This window comes from Emys orbicularis, chromosome 3 (genome assembly GCF_028017835.1).
Source record: "Emys orbicularis isolate rEmyOrb1 chromosome 3, rEmyOrb1.hap1, whole genome shotgun sequence".
In the NCBI taxonomy this organism is placed as follows: domain Eukaryota; kingdom Metazoa; phylum Chordata; order Testudines; family Emydidae; genus Emys; species Emys orbicularis.
Genome location: NC_088685.1, coordinates 201,040,093 through 201,058,019, shown reverse-complemented (window position 1 = coordinate 201,058,019; position 17,927 = coordinate 201,040,093). Strand labels below are relative to the sequence as shown.

General features: G+C 41.1%; 1 protein-coding gene across 2 annotated transcripts in view; it reads right to left on the bottom strand.

Moving 5' to 3' along the window:
- The window catches only part of VPS54 (VPS54 subunit of GARP complex), a 60,737-nt gene extending 49,459 nt beyond the window's left edge, over positions 1-11,278 (bottom strand). Inside the window, exons 1-6 of one of the 2 annotated variants that reach the window (XM_065401133.1) lie at positions 11,143-11,278; positions 9,851-10,092; positions 7,782-7,860; positions 5,588-5,622; positions 3,852-3,983; positions 530-915 (exon numbers count right to left, since the gene is read on the bottom strand). In XM_065401133.1, coding sequence (XP_065257205.1) covers positions 530-915; positions 3,852-3,983; positions 5,588-5,622; positions 7,782-7,860; positions 9,851-10,092; positions 11,143-11,278 — 1,010 coding nt within the window. The remainder of the gene's footprint in view (positions 1-529; positions 916-3,851; positions 3,984-5,587; positions 5,623-7,781; positions 7,861-9,850; positions 10,093-11,142) is intronic. The other variant, XM_065401134.1, reaches the window with a different exon arrangement.
- Positions 11,279-17,927: the final 6,649 nt, after the last annotated feature.

The window sequence follows — 17,927 nt, the reverse complement described above, 5'->3', positions numbered from 1 at the left end:
ACAATCATGATTGGTGTGGAGAAAGTGAATAAGGAAGTGTTATTTACTCCTTCTCATACCACAAGAACTAGAGGTCACCAAATGAAATGAATAGGCAGCAGGTTTAAAACAAACAAAAGGATGTATTTGTTCACACAACGCACAGTCAGTCTGTGGAACTCTTTGCCAGAGAATATTGTGAAGGCCAAGACTATAACAGGGTTCAAAAAGGAACTAGATAAGTAAATGAAGGATAGGTCCAGCAATGGCTATTAGCCAGGATGGGCAGGTATGGTGTCCCTAACCTCTGTTTGCCAGAAGCTGGGAATGAGTGACAGGGAATGGATCACTTGATGATTACCTGTTCTGTTCATTCCCTCTGGGGCATCTGGTATTGGCCACTGTCGGAAGACAGGATACTGGGCTATATGGACCTTTGGCCTGACCCAGTACGGGCTTATGTTCTTAGAATAATATAACTGCTTGACATTATTCAACATGATTTATACTACATTTTATTACTTCCAATGGTTTTGTGAATGTCACCTACCGGAAACTGTGAATGCCCTGAAGTTCCTGCTGAAGTACCTCCTGCGTTGTTGCTATTAAGTCCAATGCGCCAACAAATTCAGAAGTGGACAACAACAGCTGTACTGTAGGCTGTGTTTGGTGTACAGTAGCCATTAACTTCAGTTTATTGTACGCTTTCACACAGTTATTTCTGGTGAGTGATAGTCTTAAAACTTGAAGAGATCCTTCACACATCACTTTATCAATTTGGGCGATTTTATCTCGAAGTATTTTTACAGCCTGGGAGGTTTTCCTGAGGTAGTCCTGCAATTCATGCTGAGAGGTCATTGCATGAAAAAATGCTTCTGAGCGTAGAGAAATTTGATGAGCAATATTTACTTCCACAATATCCAGATAATGGCTCAGCTTGAGAGAGAGAGAAAAAACAACAATCGTATGTTGTAACACCTGGCAAATATATCACACTACAAAAGCACTAAAATGCATTTTGTGGGTATAATTTTAAATTATTTCTACTAGTACATTTCTTTGTGCTATAATGATCAGCTGACTGTGGCCACTATAACACTGGATTAAAAGCTGTTGTCATGGTGGCAAATGAATAACTACCCAGTTTTGTTAGTGAGTTCAAAAAGCATTGGGAAGGTTGAGCTAGTGCATCTCCTTCCTGGTGAAATCATGCTTGCGAAGTACTGCTTGCAGAAAAGCAAGCAATTAAACAAGCCTGCCCAAGGCTTTGTATCTCAGAGGTCAGACATTAACTCCCCTACATTAAAGCCACTAGCTGAGAGGGTGTGATGGGTACTGGAAATGAGAATAGCACATGTACTTAACTCTATCATGCACTAAGGCTGCTACACCATGATGGGGACCTCCAACAACATAGGCGCCGACTCCATGGGTGCTCTGGTGCTGGAGCACCCATGGAAAAAAAAGAGTGGGTGCTCAGGACCCACCAGCCACAGCTGTTCGGCCACACTACCAAAAGGCTGATTGGCAGCCGGGGCTCGGGGGAGGGCGGAGAGCAGTGAGCAGACGAGGGTCTCAGGGAAGGGGTGGAGCGGGGCGGGAAGAGGCAGGACAAGGACGGGGCCACAGGGGACGGGATGGAGCAGGGGCAGGAAGAGGCAGGACAAGGGTGGGGCCTCAGGGGAAGGGGCGGAGCAGGGGTGGGACCTCAGAGCAGAGCGGGGATGGAGCACCCCCGGGGAAAACTAGAAGTCGGCGCCTGCATCCAGCAGGATGAAACTTGTCTGTGCTTGATGGTCTGATCTAGGTAGCTCCTGCTCCTTGGGGAGGAAGGGGAGTGTTGGGAGAGGGAGGGTTCAAAAGAGGGCAGAGTTCTCTAGGATATCCACTTCAACTCACTCTTTTGTAAAGAAGTTCCCTCTGAAGGTGGGCTTGGACATAGTTGCCTGCAGCCAGCCAGTGGAAGTCACTATCTAGTGAAGCAAAGCCCTTTCTCCTCAATCAAGGCCTGGTGCCAGGGTACATGTTTGGAACCTGAACTCCTAATTTCCTTTGCTGCACTGTTACCAGACTGCTGGTCTGGCCCTACTTTATTCAAATTGAAACAACTCGGTGTTCTGAATATGTCATCTGAATGCTAATACCCAAATGGCCTGATTTTTAGAGGTGCGGAACACCTGAAGATCACAATGACTTCAACAGGAGCTGTGTCTGCTAAACAGCTCTGAAAAATCAGCCCCAAAACGTTGTTCCTTCTCACAACTATTTCATTTAGGATTTACAGTCTCAATGGACTATGCAAATCTTGGTCTAAGTGCAATAGGCTTATTTACAAATTCCTTCCACCCAGCAACCGTAATGCAGTATGTCCATAGGAAAGGCCCACTGACCTAGACAGTGCCATGGGGATTTGGAGGGTTTCAATTCCAAGCAATGGGTCCAGACTGGGTTTTCTGAGTCCCACCTGGGAACAGCTCCCTGAGCTGAGGGTGACTACAGAGAGGGGGACTAGGCATGTTACCTACACCAGATATAATGAGATGGAGCCTAGGTAGGCTCAGAGCCTTAAAAAGATTTGGGGCTCATGTAATGAACAGAGCAGCAAAATTATTAGAAAGCCAGGAATCAGAAGGTATTAATGAAGGCATCAGAGCTGCCCCATTAATATTCTAATACCTGTTTTAGCGTTTCAAGTCTGTTAAGCTGCAGGAAGGAAACGTGGATAGAGACTATGCTAGTCCTTATTTTGGTTGCACTGGGGAGAAAAAAAACCCCTGAAGCACGAGAGAGGCTTCTCTCTTCTTAACTTAGAACTCCTGCTTCATTTCTGCCCAACTGCCTAAAATCCTGGCCCAGCCACTTTCTGCAAGTTACATGCATTCTTAAAACTGACATTTCATTGTCAGACAGTAATCACTTCAATGGCATCTTATACAGTTTGTTGCAATTTCACGTCCACTGCCATGGTTAAGGAAAGGCAGAGTTGCAAGAACTTCTTAGTGACAGAGAGGCTAATGCTGTTTTTTCCCAATCATCACCTACAGACTTAAGGGTAAGCTCCTAAAAGCTGTTGCACGTAAGAGGGAAAATGTTTAAATTAAAAACAAAACACATCACAATGATTTTAAACTTTTGGAAGGCTCTGAAGAGTATTTATACCAACAAAACAGGTGTCTGCTTTTTTTCCTTTTTCCATTGCATATGTACAATTTTTAAAATAATGACAATTCTGAGTGTGATTAGCCCAAAGACCCCTATTTTTCATGTGGATGAAAGTACTCTGCCATCGAGCTCTATAGTGCTCCCAGGGCATGTGTGATTCAGCTACAATAGAAACTGCAAAAGGAAGCAGTATCTATGGTATGATGCTGAAAGATAACAGGAAGCTACCAGGAAGGTTTACTACTTCCTTGCAGTGCACAGGACACCCTGCCTTGAATCTGGGGTTTTCCTGAAAGTTTTGAGAAAGCTGTACCATTACTGGACTGTCAACATACACACCATGCACTCATTCTTCCTGCAATCACTATTCATATTCAAAACAGCCACAAAAGAAGTTCTTAATGAGGATTGTCCTCTTTGATTGCTTTAGTACTTACTACTAGAATATCTTTACATTGCATGTAACAATGGTCACTTGTTGGCCCTACCCTTGGCAGATACGTTTATTTAAAAAAAATTCTCTTCTCAGAACGGTGGCCCCCACTGGCATCTACTAAAAACTCTTAGGCTGATTGAAGTAATATCTGGGCGGTAAAATTAATGTGTCATGTAACTTTCAGAGAACAGCGGCAGTGGACTTGTCTAGAACAGTCTTCTTTGTAATCAGTGAACAGGTGCACTGAATAACAGTTTACTGTATTGAGATTTACCTTTTCTTGCAGCAACTTTGAGGAAGCTGCATCACGATTTCCTTTTCCTCCAGAAGTATTAAAGTGAGACCATGGTAAAACGGCATTAAACGTTAAGGAATCTTCCAAGGCAAAATCTGGTTTCATAAAAATCTGAAACAAAAAGAAATAAATACATCTTTCTCTCGTCTCTGTTTTCCTTTCCTTGTCACTATTCCCCACCCTTCTAAAACAAAGTGCACACAAACAAACCCAGGTTTGACATATCCTCTGGGGGTCCTACCCATCAGTTTCTCTAAAAGCTACATTTTCATTTACAAAAATAAATAAATAATCAGTCTAGCCCTTATGATTGGAACCACTTTCTAGCTGTGAAGTGAATGTGACCAAGTGCAGGGTTCTCTTCCTGAATCTGCAGGTAAACAGCCTGATGGTACAGAAGTACAAACTGCCCAAGCCCCAAATCCTGAGCTGTACTCAGGGGAGGTCCTCCATGGGACAGGAATGAATCCTTCTTTGGGACATTCTTCAGCAGTGGAGATGCTCCATTGCTGGTACTCCATCCCTAAAGTTGGAGTAGGCTACACATTCCTAATGCTTCCTCCAGGTGGTGGATCCATCTTGCAATTAATTCACTGAATCCGGCTCTTAGATTCCCACTGTGGGAACAGTACACCTGAAGCCCCTGCAGAACTGGACTCCGCAGAATACAGGATGTGGTGCACAACCCCTGCACAGCTCCAAAGCCTACCTCCCCAGGCACAGTGCAGCAACTCTGGCCACAAAAAGCCACATAATTTTGTCCCTGCTTCTGTTCATCTCAATGAAGCACTGTCTCCAAAGCATCTGCATCTGGCTTAGTTTTACTCCTTAAAACGGCTATAATGCCTGGAACTTCCAGGAGGACTGAACCATCTCCTTCCCGTTCACCCTAAGCATTACACGTGACATCAAAGGATTCAACAGCGAGAAATCAGTATCAAGCACCGTCTGTTCCTTGGCCTTAACTTTAAACGTTACAGTGAAAGCTACTTTAGCTACACCTCAGGACATGCACAGTGATCAACATTAAACCATTTACCTGCTAATAACTTATCAACTGGACAGTTTTTTCAGTTTGAATAAAATGGAATGTAGGTTTGTCTGTTTTGACCACCTGTTACAACCTATCTGTCATGTAGACTGTGAACTGACTGGGGCAGGAATGGTCTTCTTTACAACTTGTCTGTACAGTGCCTAACACAATGGGGCCCTAATCCTTAACTGGGGTTCCTAGGTGCTACAATAAATAGTAATAGACTCAGGTCTACACAACTAACTTCAAAAACTTGCATCAAACTCCCCCTCTCGCCCCCCCAAATCTTCCTTCCTCCCAGAAGTTTCTTTTCTGGAAAATGTACCCAGCAGACCATGGCCACACTTCAGTAGAAAGCAGTGTGGTTGTCTATTCATGCATGGTTCTATGATCATTTAGTGACGAAAGCCTGAAAATAATGGCAGTTGTGTTTTACCTTCAATATCTGCTAAAAGAATAAATACAGCTCAGGAGACAAAAATAGCCAACAAATTGAAGGATTATCCATTTGGATTACATTGTCTAAGTTCCATGTGCATTACTACAATTTAGGAGGCTCAGAGGATACCTATTAAAATAGTTCTCCTTCATACATATGCACACACACACTATTAAGTCTTACACTAGAAATCTGACAAGCACATTTTTCCTTAATAAAGCCTATACTGTACTGCAATCATACCTTAGGTACTTGTTCCAGATCTGTCCTGGATTTATCTAAAAATAAATAAAATATAAGTAAACTAGCATGATAAATATAAGACTTCATTGCAGTCTTCTATAGTCAATCATCAGCAAACTTATTAAAACAATTAATTTCAATAATCAGCAATTAAAGGCCTCGTTGCCCTTTGCAATTTTTGGGGATTTAGCTACGGTTTCTGTGCAGCACTCAGATGTGTCCAAGTTTGACTGCTTTAAAAATAAATGTATTATTCATATTATAAAAGAAACCCAGTGCTTCCAACTCACTCAGGGTGAAATTCATCTTGCTGGTGAGGACCAGCATAAGGCTTTCTGCACCACTTAAGCTTCCCATTGGTGCTCCCTAGGGAGGTCACCGGTGGAGCAGTCACACTGGGTTAGACCCAGAGGGCAGATGCACACAGGGTGGTGATGGGGAGGGACCACAGGATCCACACAGATTCAGTGACCCTAACAATCTGTGCAAGTGACACAGAGGTAGTACTGTTCCAGTCCATAGGCTGAAGTGATGGTCATAAGGGGTGGTCGCAGAGGGAAGGAAAGAATCAGGACAGGAGAAGAGCTGCACTGGAGCTCTATGCCCTGGCCTCATTTGGAAGTGGGAGGATTTCACACTCTTAAGGCTCCATCCACTTTAATTCAGTCACATAAAAGGAGCTCAGTCCGAGCGTACAGAGTCCCATCAGGCCAAAAAGGGAGGAAGATGAAATAAGAAGTCCATAGCTCACTTGGAGGGTCCCCTCCTCCCCTCATAACCACCATGGTGAAAGGGACCTTTTACCATCTCCAGCACCTCTCTCGCCTGCAGAGTTGTTACTTTATTAAACACAAAAGACAACGCAGCCCAGGAACCATCCCGCAGCCTTCTGGCCTCAGTCTCAGGCTGTAGCAACTCTTATAGCTGAGAGACCCCAGGTTGCGTTTTCTAGGACTGGAGAAAGATAGGCAACTCCAACACTGGGAGCTGCAGTGGGTGGAGCTAGTTTACCGAAGGTCTGGTCTCCCAAAACCACTCTCCAACTCCCTGGTGCAGAGATTTTTATCCTGTTTGGCTTTGCATAGCCGACCAACCTTTCCTCAGGATAGTTATTTTTACTCAAGCCTTCTGGGGTGCTTCTGGGGGCTAGATACAGTCCTTAAACAGACATTTTAACAAGTACAGTACTCATTTGCAATAAAGGCTATCCATTCAAAAGCTGTGATATTGTTCAATAATATTACACTTTCAAGATCCCCTGTGTAGTACTATGGGCAGTTAACAGAGGAAGGATATTACTGTCCTGACAAAGGTAAAGCATAGCTAAATATAAGAGTTAGTTCTCAAGAACTTAAACTATGAAAGACAAAAAAGTTGGACTTCATTTTTCATGGAAAGGAAAAAAAACTGGTAATAGAGGTATTAGAAAGCCTGACAAGACGAGCTGAATTCAATAGAGTAAATGAAAACAGGGAAGCATTCTATAATTACTAGGAACAGGGGATGCAGACAAACTTTCACTCAATGAGCAGTGCTTCGCCAGTGAAACTCTCTTACGGGAAACTGAAAGAATGAAGTAATACAGGTTAACTTCAGATTGTCCATTATACTTTCTCTGCCTGCTTTTTTGCCTATTCCCAATCCTTGATCACCTGAGATACCTCACTACAAAGCCAAAAATATATCAGAAGAAACAGTCTTGTTACAGCTACAGACTCCATTAAAAGAACCATGCAAGCAGCCTTTGCTAATGATGATCTTTCAATATGTCAGGGATGCCACAATGTCACAAATTCCAATTTTTCTTCTCCATTGGGGGGCCATTCTTCATTACTCAGAACATGAACAGTAGCCAGAAACTCAACACAATCACATAATCTAGTTTCTTTTTCTTCTTCTTTTTCTTTTTAAATAAGAGGAAGTTAAAGGAAACAGTGTCATGGATGTAATTTCAAGTTGTGAATGCAGAAATGCCAAGGAAGAATTCAGGAACAGGAATCACTAGTTTTTTGACCTACAATGTCTCTATCCAATCATACCTGGATTTTCAGTGATCATTACAAATAAATCACCAGCAGCTATTTCTGCAGGTAATATCTTAGGAACAACAAAAGGAGATGATTAGAATTGTTATATTATCTATTATAGAAAAGAAAATGACTTTTTAACAAGTAAAAGAAGACTAGGCGTTTACCATGAGTATGTAAGAGAGTCCTGTCGAAGGTATCTTTAGGAGGACAAATATTCTTGCATCTTTCATGAATCTTCTCTCTCTATAAAAGAGAAAAGATATTAAAGAACTAGTCTGACACCAATACAATAATGAAAAAATCTTTTTTTCTTTTAAAGGGAATATTCAGAACATTTTCCATCTAAGATATTACATTATGCCAAATAATTCTGACAACTTCACAACTAATTTTTTCCCGCTTAAAATTTTAAGTGCATGTGAAAGGTGCCAGACTTCTGGAGGTTGAAATCCTTGTTTGTTATTTGGTTGGCATGTTATTTCTTTCTTGATTTCACATCACCGAAAGGGAGACAATGAAACTATTGAAGACGTATGATCTAAATTCTCCTCCCCACAAAATGAAATATAAATATCCACTGAGTGCAGTAACACACTTACAGACATTATTTATTTGCAGTCTAATCTACAAATTATCCTACACTAAAATAAAAACATCCTTTTACTGACCTTCCCCATCTTACTTATATGCACCACAGTGAAACTTTACACCCCATTTAGCTAAGCTAAGCTTCTATTTTTACTTATAAAGCTTAAACATGGGTTCCACATTTTATAAGACTCTTCTATTTTGTCCTCTTCTTCAGATATTATTTTTTCATAGCAGCTGCAAGATCCATCAGAAATTCTTTCATGGGCAACTCATGCCTCTCCTTCCAATACGCTGTTTATTTTCACAATCAAATAGTTACATTTCAATTTAATGCAACAGCTTATTTAATTTTTTTAATATTGGCTATACAAACATATGGCTCTAAAAACAATTCTTCCCCCCCGTACTTTACCAGTACTATTACCATTTTGATGCAGAACAGTTAAACCTTTTTATACTCCCCAAACAAGTGTTTTAAGGGTTTATGATGCTGAAAATTTTCAATATTTGTTATTGACTCTTAAACCAAGTTTGTTCAGTATGTTCTGTTCTGTGTTTGCACAGTGACTGCTGCAGTGGGGCTCCATGACTAGAGCGCCTAGGTGCTACAATAATACAAATAAATAATAATAATATAGATTGTTTTAAACCTGCATCTGCATTAAAGCCCTCTCTCTTGTAATTCTGTAGCTTGTACCCAAATAACATGTATTTGTAGGGGAAAAGATGACTAAAAAAATCTGCAGAAACATGAATACAGAATAATTCACCTAATCTGAATACATACATTACACAAGGAAATTATATATAGGTGGTAGTATTTAAAAATACCTTTAAAATGTTCATTAATCAGAACTGGACAATTGTCTAACACTTCAAGGCTGCCATTCTGGGGCCCGATCCTGCAAATACAACCAAGCACAGTGCTCTCTACCATAAATAGTCCTATTGACTTCAGTGGGACTATTCACAAGAGTAAGCACTACACTCAGCAGGAAGCGTTGACGATCAGGTCCTCACAGCAGCCAAAAGTTAAAGGAAGCTACAGCCAAAGAAACAGAGAACACAGCAGATTTCCACATCTTCTTTTAGGCTGTGTTCTTTTTTAAAAACAGCTCTGGCTTTCACCAGATGGCAATAGTCTGTTTCCTACTTCATTATTTTATATTTAAGTGTTTTGTACATAGGCCATTTTAAAGACATTCTTAGCAACAATTTAGTCATGTTTTACATTTGATCAGGTGACTGGATTTTTTTTTTTTTTTTTTTTTTTAACATTATAGACTGTAACTACTGAATAATCCTTTAAGAATAAGCTTTCAATAACCAAAGGAAATAGCGAAGATGAACAGCAATTATAAGGTCTGTACATTTAAAACAAGAGTATAGCACTCAGGAACTAAAAAATAATGAAATAGCAGGGAGAGAGAATTTAGACAATGCTTTTAATGCTGAGAATGGTGAACTTACAGCACACCATACCAAGGTCTAGAGAAGAGTCAACTAGCATAGAACTAGACAGGTAGTTATTAGGTAATAATATGATGGACTATTAATGGGTACAATCAGTTAGTGGTGTCAGACTCAAATGGCTCTGAAGTTTCTTTTTTAACCCATAATGTACCTAACTTTGGTACTTTACCTGAATGATTTCCTGTTGATATAATGCAAAATTTTCCTTGTTGATCTGTGGGAGGTAGAATGAAGGTGCGACTTCTGTGTCCACAAAGTCCTGTCCCCATGTTTTTGTAAAGAAATCGGATTCCCTTTTTGCTAACCTAGGATCATTTAGCGCCGCTGGGAGATTTACTTTGGAATGATAAATTGTCCATCTATGCTGATCTGCAACTAGAGATGGGCTGTCATCTAAACTATTAGGATCACCTATAAGCACAAAAGATAAGACAGTCCATTAAGACAAAAACTTGAAAGCACTTTTTTCATAGTAAACTCAATGTAATTCTTGAAGCAAACAACAAATTTCAAAATTTTATTTACGTAAAGCATTAGAATTATCTACAGAAAGGATTGCGTACCAAGACACACAATCCCCTTCCCCAACAATCTAACACACTCACATTTTTGTGTTTAGATAGCACAAACCAAGTTTTAAACATGCAATTAGAGGTATATTCTTTCAGTATCTTTACACAAATATCAATTAATTCTTCAGGCACCCTTTGAAAGACAGAAGTCTGTAGACTTGATATACTAAATATATTAAATTGAAGAACTACTGCATCCCCCAACCTAGAACTACAGTCAATGTTCTCACATGTTTCTTTAGGGAATTCTCAAAATCCCACTATTTCCCCCACTTTACACCCCTTACCCTCAGCATTCCATATGACAGCTATCAATACAACCACAAAACCGCCTTATGGGAGTGCCAGTTACCCATCTTGATCTCTTGCTCCCCACATCAGAAGGATTGGGGAGTGTCACAGAAGCAATGCAGTTAGCCCCGCAGGGTGAGAATTGCCTGTCTCTCAACTATACTCTGGCTGATGTTTCACAGGCTCTGAAAGAAGTCTCATCCTCTTCTCCTTCATAATAAGGATGGTGACTTCCATGTAGGGTGACCAGACAGCAAATGCGAAAAATCAGGATGGGGGTGGGGGGTAATAGGAGCCTATATAAGAAAACGACCCAAAATTTGGGACTGTCCCTATAAAATCTGGACATCTGGTCACCCTACTTCAATGTGAGGTGGAGATATAAACAAGGTGGAAATCAGGAGATCTCCAGTGCTCCAAAAAGAAAATGAGGTGTTTTTTGAGGTGGAGTAAGTAGAATCCCACTCTACCTATAAATACATCATTTTATTTCATAGTATTATCCAGAAAACAAGAGGACTTTGTTGACTATTTTCAGGTTAATTTTCAGGACACTGACTGTAACAGTATTTTCATCTGCCTTACAAGCCAAAATTACCTGTAGGTTCCTTGGGACATACATCAGGCAGTGATTGCACAGGTCGAAAGCGTTTAGCAGAATCCATTTCCTTTTTAAAGAAAGCATCTCTGCTGTTTGACTGAGGCACTGGTGAAGAACTGTGGCTTGATGCCATTGCATAAAATCACCACTTGATAGAAGCTAAGAAAGAAAAAATAAACACAAAGTCTTCAATGCAGCTCTGATTACTGATTGTACCATAACAATGGCATTTATTTAACAACTCACCTACATAAAACTAAACAGTTTAAAACACTACTAGTTATCTTTCAACCATGGTATGAAAAATATTTTACATTTGAAATACAAAGAAAGGGCTAATTTTTATACACACACAACTATTGTACATAAAAATGCCCAAGCACATTCAATCTTTCTGTTTCCATAATTATTCAAGCATTATCATAGAAATATTTCCTCTCAGGAATGGCATGCAAATTCTGGAGGTTTGTGAATGAGAGAAAATGCCAGTGTGTTATGGGTATTTTTGTTTAATCTACCGATGGGAGCTAAGTTGTGCAAGCCCACAGACATGACGGTGGATCACATATCAGAAGTCTCGTGAGTGCAGATAAAGGGCCAAATTCTCTGTTAATTTAATTCCATTGACTTAAGCAGAATTACACGAGCAGCGAATTTCATTCATAATGCCACGTAAGCATGATTTGGTATATTTTTCCCTGAATTTTTCTTCTTTTTTGGTAGTGAGGGTTGAAAGATTTATTTGCAGAGTATTTAAAGAGAATGATTCGTGTTGTGTACAAAATATGGATAGCAGACAAAAACCTTATCCTGTGATGCGTGCACTCCAGGGGAGGGGTCTATCATTTTACATTATAGTGGAATCCATTCACTGTTTCCAGACTGTAATGGAATGAATGTCCCAAGTTGTTTCGATACATTGTAATGTGTAAACTGCAGTTTTATTTATACTGAACCTTCACTAAAAGGGTGAAATTCATACTTCCCTACACAAGGGCCAAGTGATTGGTACTTGTGCAGCGAGCTAACTATATGCTGTGCAAGGGAATAAATTCCACACTCCCCCAAACCAAGTGCAGGTCGTGGGATTGCAACACAGCCCCTCCATGGGGGGTTCTGGGCCAATGGCCCTCATGTAGATGCTTCTGAGAGAGAGAGAGAGAGAGAGAGAGAGAGAGAGAGAGAGAGAGAGAGAGTGTGTGTGTGTGTGTGTATGTATGTATGTAAAACCAAGTCCCTCTACCTCAATGCCAGGGACTATTTTCCAAGCAAGCCACAGGTCGGGGGCCATCAGGCTCCCAGCCACTGGGGTGTTCTGTGTACACCTGGAGAATTTTAAACTCTTTTTTTCTTAGAAGCACAAAAGAAGAAAAAAAGCACAGAAAAATGAATATTCACCAGAATGGACATAAACCTTCTGTGCTCCCATCCCCATCTTACATGAGAAACACCCCTTTTTTAAAAGGTTGCTTCCTCTGCACACACAAAGCTCAATCTATGTGACCTCTGTCCCCATGTCTTGCTTTCGTCCCTTTTATGACTCTTCCTTTTCTTTAACCCCATTGCTATTACACTTCCTTTCTTCTACTCCTCCCTTTTGCACTCTTCCCTCAATCTCAAAGTCGTCCCCTTTCTGCCCCCTCCTGCCTTTATAGGTGAGGAGGCCCAGTGTTTTCCAGGCTCATTCCCCTGTATATTCGGGGGAATCTCCCACACTTACTCTCTACTGGGATGTGGGGTGTTAGGGCCTCTCTGTCCCACTCTCTGCAGCAGTCCCCTTCAGCCTTCTCCCTTCTTCTCTCACTCATGCCAGTTGAAGATTTTGAGGGTTTTCTTCATCATAAGGACATAAGAACATAAGAATGACCATACTGGGTTAGATCAATGGTCCATCTAGCCCGGAATCTGTCAATGGTGGCCAATGCCAGATGCTTCAAAGGGAATGAATAGAACCGGGCAATCATCAAGTGATCCATCCCGTCATTCAGTCCCAGCATCTAGCAGTTAGAGGCTCAGGGTCACCCTGACCATCTTGGCTACTAGCCACTGATGAACCATGACCTTATCTAATTCTTTTTTTTTTAATGCAGCTGTAATTTTGGCCTTCACAACATCCACAGGTAACAAGTTCCACAGGCTGACTGTGCACTGTGGTCCCATTCTTTGTGGTCCCCACTCTGTATGTCTCCATTCCCAGATGCATCCCCACACGGTTCTTCAATGTCCATCTGTGTTCCATAATCATCACCCAGCGTAGGTCTCTCCTCTGTCTTGTGTGTGGTCAATCTCGCTCCCTCTAAGCATTGGGACAGGGGAAGACTTGGGTGGCTACCCCTCCCCCGCACTGATTGCAGGGGCTAGCATGGTTTCTGTGGCCTTTATGGCCACCTCCCCTGGTGTATCTACTCCCCTACAGCCCTGCTTTCAGAGCACTTGGAAGGCAGAGCAGTTCGGGCAGGAAGAAGAGAAAGCACAGGCCACCCCAATCCTCCCATTTATTCTCTGCAGCAGCAGCTATTGGCAGGAAATCAACCTGTTTTTAAAATCTCTCTACAAGCTGCACCAAGACATTGGCCAGGACTCAGGGTCCTTGGAAATGGGTATGCAAACCCCAAGCAAGATAGTTGGCAAGAATTTTCCCTGCCCACCTCCAACAGACCCCTCTGAGCTACTCTATTCAGAAAGGCAAACGACACTTCCAGAACTACCAAATACCACTACAATATTCTTAACCAGTTTTGCTCAAAATCTATTCTAGACATAAATAAAAAAATTAATAAAAAGTTAATGTTGCTACAGTAATAAACATTAGAAAAATACAAAGAATTGTACAGTTTAAATAATCTAGCCATTACAAATAATGGAAATAGTAAGTTTATGTAACTATAGCTGTGGATAACCTTACAGTTCACTATACTCTAACAAAATTCTGTTCACATGAATATTAATATTAGATATTACAATAACAATCTTTATGTTACCAGTATTTTATTCATGAAATACTTGCTCAATTGTTTGTCTAATAATTAACTCCTTCCTCAAAATATATTTTTCCTGCATTTGTTTCTAACCCGAGAAATATCAGGAATGTCAAATCTTGTCTCTTTTGAGGGGGGAGGGGGCTGGAGGTGTCAAGTGTGCATTTTGGCTTTCACAGCACTTAGATCATCTGTTAATCTTTAAAAAACAGACCTTTTTTTCTAGGTATTTGTGTGTTCATTTAGAATTAAACAGATGCTAATAAAAACAAACAGAAGAGTTTTAAACTGTGTGTGGAAAAACAATCACTTCCTTTCTCAATTAACCAAGTTTCAGGCCTTCTGGATAGGAACAAAGCACAAAGTCAGGAGTTTTATTTTCTATTTTCAGGTTCCCTTACTTACAGTGATTTTTTTTTTTTAATTTAGACACTCCCTTAAAGCTTACTTCATGACAATCTTAAAATCCAAATGGGTGTTCCTGGGTACTTGTTTTCTTCAGAAACACTTTAGATGCTAAAGATGTCAGCCACACAGCAAAACTACAAGATCATTGTGTCAGATTACAGCTTTCCAGAATTTCAGAATTGTTTCCAAACATAACAGAAAATATTTTGTTTAAGGTTTTTAATCTGCTTATTTATTTTCTCTTGCTGTTGCCTCCACCACTGAGAGATTTTTATGCTCGGACATGCTTGTTCTTCCCTTGTCATATTTCTAATGTACCATATATACTCAATCATAAGCCAGTTCGTTTATAAGCCGATCCCCCCAAGATGGATAAGTAAAAATGGAAAATTTTTATAACCCGTTCATAAGCCGACCCAATAATTCAGGGGTCAGCAAACTTTGGCTCTTGGGCCATCAGGATAAGCCGCTGGCGGGCCGAGATGGTTTGTTTACCTCGAGCACCCGCAGGCACGGAGGTAAACCTAAGTAAACCAAGTGTCCAGGCGCGCCAGCGGCTTATCCTGACGGGCCAGGACAGCAACTGGTGGGGAAATTTTTTTTGGGGGGGGGGGAGAAGCTGGGGGTCAGGGGAGTAACAACCCCCCACATGAGCCCACCCCTAGCCCAGGACCCCCACACTCTCCCCATCCCATCCCTTCCCATCTTATCTGGGGAGGAGGTCTCTGGCCTGGCTGGAGCTGCTCCGGCAGGCTGGGAAGCGCGGTCGCAGCCTGCTCCAGTGGGCCAGAGCGGGCGGCGCGGCCACAGCATGTTCCAGCGGGCTGGGCCGGGCGGCACGGCCCCAGCGGGCCTTGGTGGGCCAGGCGGCGCGGCCACAGCCTGCTCTGGGGGGCGGGGCTGAGCAGCAAGGCTGCACCCCGGAGCTGCAGCTGCTTCGGAGGCTGGGGGGGAGAGCAGCGTGGCCAGAAGCGGAGAGACTCTGGCCCCACCTCTTCCCTTCTGGCTCTGCTGGCTGTCCTTGCTCCCACTGTTGGGGGGGAGGGGCTGTGTCCCACCTCTCCCTCTCTATATCCATTCATAAGCCGACCCCCTTCTCTGGTGCTTCCCTTTTTTACTTAAAAAATTTGGCTTATGAACGAGTATATACGGTAGGTACGTTTCTTCCTTCCTTCAGCAGCTCCTCACCAGATACTAGCATTTACTACTTTTAGGGCTTTGTCATTAATCAAACTGGTTCATGAAGCAGACGGCTGAGGGGGAAAAATACCTTATTTTAGCACTTTTAGAAAAATAAACATCAGGCTTTCAATGGTAAAAATCAAGCCTCCTAAAGGAATATACAAAGTAGTGGGTATTAGGAGCTCCAGCAACTACAATTGTACCAAATGTCTGCATTAGCAGTGTCTCCTGAGAAATCTCATGTTACATGGATATACATTCGTTGTATCTATATTGATGGTTTGTATTAAGTAAAGCCCTTCTTAAAATTATACATGCAATGAAACATTTTGCTCTTGAAATCAAGCATTTTGTGAGCCATTGTTTTCCCCTATTCTGATAATTTATTTAAAATGATAAATTAGGATGCCAGCAAAAGAAAGTGCTTTCTAAAATAAGAAGTTCAATTACCTAAACCGAAATGGAATAAATGCTAACTGCATTTAACCAGTACAAGATTTAAAATAAAATTTAAGGAACACATTTTAACACTGAAGACACACCTTTCAAATGTTTGTTTTCAAAACCAAACATTCTTTATTTCTTGCAGTTATTTTTATTGCTAATCATTGTCAAATATTCACATTACCTTTGTGCCCTTATTCCAGTCTTAACAAAATCTTAGAACCGAACAAAAAGGTAGCACTAAAATATCAGTGCAGCAAAGAACTTTCATATCATCGAGTTGATTTCAACAAGAATCTCTGGCAGAGATCTTCTAAATGGCCTGCAATATGATGCTGTACTAAATTATTCATAGGTAACAGCTACTCTAGTAGTCATAATTTAGGACCTTATAGATAACTAACTTCAACAAGCTGCCACATTTGTAAAGGCACAAACCTACCTATGAAACGGAAAACACTACATCTACACTACAGGGGGGGGGTCGATTTAAGATACGCAAATTCAGCTACGCGAATAGCGTAGCTGAATTCGACGTATTGCAGCCGACTTACCCCGCTGTGAGGACGGCGGCAAAATCGACCTCCGCGGCTTCCCGTCGACGGCTCTTACTCCCACCTTCGCTGGTGGAGTAAGAGCGTCGATTCGGGGATCGATTGTCGCGTCCTGACGGGACGCGATAAATCGATCCCCGAGAGGTCGATTTCTACCCGCCGATTCCGGCGGGTAGTGTAGACCAGGCCTCATACAGTACTACAAAACTGTGGTTTAACAAAACAGATTTTAAAATCAGCCAAATAAGAACACATTAAGGAATGAAGAAGAACTGCAATATATGTTGTCCTGAATCCCTTCCAAGTCACAAAAGAGACTACAACAAGTCAATGAATGGATGAGAATCCTTACTAGCACCTAACCTCCCAAGTATGTTAATCTAATTGACCACTGAAAGTTACTGTGATTTACTAGTTCAGTGGCTCTCAACCTTCCCAGACTACTGTATCCCTTTCAGGAAACTGATTTCTCTTGCATGCCCCCAATTTTCATCTTACTTAAAAACTACTTGCTTACAAAATCAGACATAAAAATACAAAAGTGTCACAGCACGTTATTACTGAAAAATTGCTTAAGTTCTCATTTATACCATATAATTATAAAAAAAAACAATTGGAATAGAAATACTGTACTTACATTTCAGTGTATAGTACATAGAGCTCTATAAACAAGTCATTGTATGAAATTTTAGTTTGTACTGACTTTGCTAGTGCTTTTTATGAAGCCTACTGTAAAACTAGGCAAATATAGATGAGTTGATGTACCCCCCTGGAAGACCTCTGCGTACCCTCAGGGGGTACCCAAACCCTGATTGAGGACCACTGTACTAGTTTACCTACAAAATAGCCTTTATAGTATTAGCATACTAAACACTTTATAAACATTTCTTGAAATATGCAGTGATGCATACATCGTCCAGTTTAAATCTCATGGAAAACTAAACTCAAACTTAACATGAAACAAAAGCAAGTAAATAAAGAGAGTGGAGGTTTGCCTCTACAGATTATTTTAATTCATTCCATTGTGTGGGAGTTGTGCAATACAAACTGTAAATTGCCCAGTCTCCGGAGCCTCCTAGTTACAAGAGAATATGTGCTGCAATAACTACATGCAACTGTGCAAGTTAATGACATTAATATTTCAGATGCTCTGCAATTAAGTACTGGATTAGAGTAATAATATTTTTTTTAAAAATAATTTAATCGCATTCTGGCT